Source organism: Charadrius vociferus, unplaced genomic scaffold (assembly GCF_000708025.1).
Source record: "Charadrius vociferus isolate BGI_N301 unplaced genomic scaffold, ASM70802v2 scaffold735, whole genome shotgun sequence".
NCBI lineage: Eukaryota > Metazoa > Chordata > Aves > Charadriiformes > Charadriidae > Charadrius > Charadrius vociferus.
In genome coordinates this window covers 66,048-69,824 of record NW_009648544.1, presented here as the reverse complement: position 1 = coordinate 69,824, position 3,777 = coordinate 66,048, and the positions used below count along the sequence as shown (strand labels likewise).

Sequence of the window (3,777 nt, the reverse complement as noted above, 5' to 3'; positions counted from 1 at the left end):
ATCCTGGGAGAACCTCAGCTGTCCCAATCCCGTAGGGCTCTCCACCTCTGTCCCTGCCCCTCCTGGATCCCTTGTAGGTCCTCAGTCCCCCTGGGGACCTACGTGGTGCCCCAGATCCCTTTGGGATCTACTGCCCTGATCCATGGGAAGAGCTGTGTGTGGATTTGGAATCACTTGGGACCTCTTTGATCCTGGGGAAGATGTTTCGCTCCTCCATTGCACATCCCACCCCTTGATCCTTGGCTGCTGGGTGGGAATCCCCACTTCACTGATCCCAAATCCTGTGGGATCCGGTAGGTCCTCCTTCCCCTTGGGGACCTACACTGCACCCCAGATCCCTGTGGGATCTACTGCCCTGATCCATGGGGAGAGCTGTGCGTGGATCTAGGATCAGTTGGGACCTCTTTGATCCTTGGGGAGCTGTTTCCCCCCTCCATCGCACACCCCACCCCTTGATCCTTGGCTGCCCTGCGGGAATCCCGCCTTCGCTGATCCCAAATCCTGTGGGATCCACTGCTCCTCACCCCATGGCTGCCCATCCCCTTCATCCCAGACACCGGGGGAGCTCCCCCTTTGGGATCTACTGCCCTGATCCATAGGGAGAGCCTGATCCCAGATGCTGGGGGAACTCCGGGGCTCTGATCCCGGAGGCTCTGCCCCACACCACAGGGAACAACCAGGGAGGGGAAGGGGGATGCACAATCCCTTGACCTGATCCCACAGCCTGGATCACTTGTAGGTCCTCCCTCCCCTTGGGGACCTACACAGCGCCCAATATCCCTTTGGGATCTACTGCCCTGATCCATGGGGAGAGCTGTGCGTGGATCTGGGATCAGTTGGCACCTCTTTGATCCCGGGGGAGCTGTTTCCACCCTCCATCACGCACCTCACCCCTTGATCCTTGGCTGCCGTGCAGGAATCCCCCCTTTGCTGATCCCAAATCCTGTGGGATCCACTGCTCCTCACCCCATGGCTGCCCATCCCCTTGATCCCAGACACCGGGGAACTCCGGGGCCCCGATCCCAGAGGTTCTACCCCACACCACAGGGAGGGGAAGGGGGACACTTGATCCCACAACCTGGATCACTTGTAGGTCCTCCTTCCCCTTGGGGACCTACACTGCACCCCAGATCCCTGTGGGATCTACTGCCCTGATCCATGGGGAGAGCTGTGCGTGGATCTAGGATCAGTTGGGACCTCTTTGATCCTTGGGGAGCTGTTTCCCCCCTCCATCGCACACCCCACCCCTTGATCCTTGGCTGCCCTGCGGGAATCCCGCCTTCGCTGATCCCAAATCCTGTGGGATCCACTGCTCCTCACCCCATGGCTGCCCATCCCCTTCATCCCAGACACCGGGGGAGCTCCGGGGCCCCGATCCCGGAGGCTCTGCCCCATTCCGCAGGGAGGGGAAAGGGGACGCTCGATCCCTCGACCCGATCCCTCAACCCGATCCCCCTTCGCTGGATCCCGCAGCCCCGAGTGGAGATGTCTGCTGTGCCAGGACCTTCCCTCGTCCAGCGAGGACCTCGCCGATGGCTTCAAGGAGGGATCACCCCAAAAACTCCACCCCACGGAGCAGCGGGTGAGTGCAGGGGGATATGGAGGGGGATGAGGGGATGCGGTGATGGAGGAGGGATCGAGTGATCCCTTTAAATCCCCACAGAAATGTGAGTACGTGCTGCTGGAGCTGCTGTGCCACGAGCCCTGCCGGCCCCTCCACCGCCTTTCCAGCTCTCCGGTGAGTCCCGTGGGGATCCCAAAAATTTGGGGGTGGGCGGAATTTCCTCTTTTTTTTGGAGGAGGGGAGCGGATCCCTCACGCTGGGATCTCGGGGATCCCTTGGGCAGGACGGGCAGGACGCCATCGACCTGACACTCATCCGGGCCAACTTCCTTCCTTCCTTTCCTTCCCCCCTTGCTTCCTTCCTTCCTTCCTTTCCTTCCCCCCTTGCTTCCTTCCTTCCTTCCTTTCCTTCCCCCCTTGCTTCCTTCCTTCCTTCCTTTCCTTCCCCCCTTGCTTCCTTCCTTCCTTCCTTTCCTTCCCCCCTTGCTTCCTTCCTTCCTTTCCTTCCCCCCTTGCTTCCTTCCTTCCTTTCCTTCCCCCCTTGCTTCCTTCCTTCCTTTCCTTCCCCCCTTGCTTCCTTCCTTCCTTTCCTTCCCCCCTTGCTTCCTTCCTTCCTTTCCTTCCCCCCTTGCTTCCTTCCTTCCTTTCCTTCCCCCCTTGCTTCCTTCCTTCCTTTCCTTCCCCCCTTGCTTCCTTCCTTCCTTCCTTTCCTTCCCCCCTTGCTTCCTTCCTTCCTTCCTTTCCTTCCCCCCTTGCTTCCTTCCTTCCTTCCTTTCCTTCCCCCCTTGCTTCCTTCCTTCCTTCCTTTCCTTCCCCCCTTGCTTCCTTCCTTCCTTCCTTTCCTTCCCCCCTTGCTTCCTTCCTTCCTTCCTTTCCTTCCCCCCTTGCTTCCTTCCTTCCTTCCTTTCCTTCCCCCCTTGCTTCCTTCCTTCCTTCCTTTCCTTCCCCCCTTGCTTCCTTCCTTCCTTCCTTTCCTTCCCCCCTTGCTTCCTTCCTTCCTTCCTTTCCTTCCCCCCTTGCTTCCTTCCTTCCTTCCTTTCCTTCCCCCCTTGCTTCCTTCCTTCCTTCCTTTCCTTCCCCCCTTGCTTCCTTCCTTCCTTCCTTTCCTTCCCCCCTTGCTTCCTTCCTTCCTTCCTTTCCTTCCCCCCTTGCTTCCTTCCTTCCTTCCTTTCCTTCCCCCCTTGCTTCCTTCCTTCCTTCCTTTCCTTCCCCCCTTGCTTCCTTCCTTCCTTCCTTTCCTTCCCCCCTTGCTTCCTTCCTTCCTTCCTTTCCTTCCCCCCTTGCTTCCTTCCTTCCTTCCTTTCCTTCCCCCCTTGCTTCCTTCCTTCCTTCCTTTCCTTCCCCCCTTGCTTCCTTCCTTCCTTCCTTTCCTTCCCCCCTTGCTTCCTTCCTTCCTTCCTTTCCTTCCCCCCTTGCTTCCTTCCTTCCTTCCTTTCCTTCCCCCCTTGCTTCCTTCCTTCCTTCCTTTCCTTCCCCCCTTGCTTCCTTCCTTCCTTCCTTTCCTTCCCCCCTTGCTTCCTTCCTTCCTTCCTTTCCTTCCCCCCTTGCTTCCTTCCTTCCTTCCTTTCCTTCCCCCCTTGCTTCCTTCCTTCCTTCCTTTCCTTCCCCCCTTGCTTCCTTCCTTCCTTCCTTTCCTTCCCCCCTTGCTTCCTTCCTTCCTTCCTTTCCTTCCCCCCTTGCTTCCTTCCTTCCTTCCTTTCCTTCCCCCCTTGCTTCCTTCCTTCCTTCCTTTCCTTCCCCCCTTGCTTCCTTCCTTCCTTCCTTTCCTTCCCCCCTTGCTTCCTTCCTTCCTTCCTTTCCTTCCCCCCTTGCTTCCTTCCTTCCTTCCTTTCCTTCCCCCCTTGCTTCCTTCCTTCCTTCCTTTCCTTCATTGCAGAAATAAAGCCATTGTCTTGACCTCCTCCTGCCCCTTTGCCCCCCCCTCCGTGAACTTGGACTGGGAGCTACTGGGAGGGGGCGGGACTGGTCGCAGTATGGCCGTACTGGGAGTTCTGAGAGGGGGAAACTGGTCCCAGTAGGGTTGTACCCCCCTCAAGATTGGGGTGGTGCCCATGAGAAAGATGGCGGCGCCCGTGAGAAAGATGGCGGCGCCCACTGTATATATGGAGGAGGAAGTTAAGCCACTCCTCCGTCAATGGTTGGCCGGTGCTTCCAAGCTCCTCCCCCTGCGCGCGATTGGCTGGTGGGAAGGGGGAGGGAGCCGAGGCCTTCCGG

General features: G+C 58.5%; 2 protein-coding genes across 2 annotated transcripts in view; one reads left to right on the top strand and one right to left on the bottom strand.

Annotated features, from left to right (window-relative positions):
• TRIM28 (tripartite motif containing 28) overlaps positions 1-3,445 on the top strand; it is a 19,428-nt gene extending 15,983 nt beyond the window's left edge. Inside the window, exons 14-17 of the mRNA XM_009885967.1 lie at positions 1,474-1,582; positions 1,664-1,738; positions 1,848-1,883; positions 3,440-3,445. Coding sequence (XP_009884269.1) covers positions 1,474-1,582; positions 1,664-1,738; positions 1,848-1,883; positions 3,440-3,445 — 226 coding nt within the window. The remainder of the gene's footprint in view (positions 1-1,473; positions 1,583-1,663; positions 1,739-1,847; positions 1,884-3,439) is intronic.
• LOC104287284 (zinc finger protein 2 homolog) overlaps positions 1-3,777 on the bottom strand; it is a 56,979-nt gene that overhangs the window by 19,802 nt on the left and 33,400 nt on the right. The gene's annotated exons all lie outside the window — the stretch shown is intronic.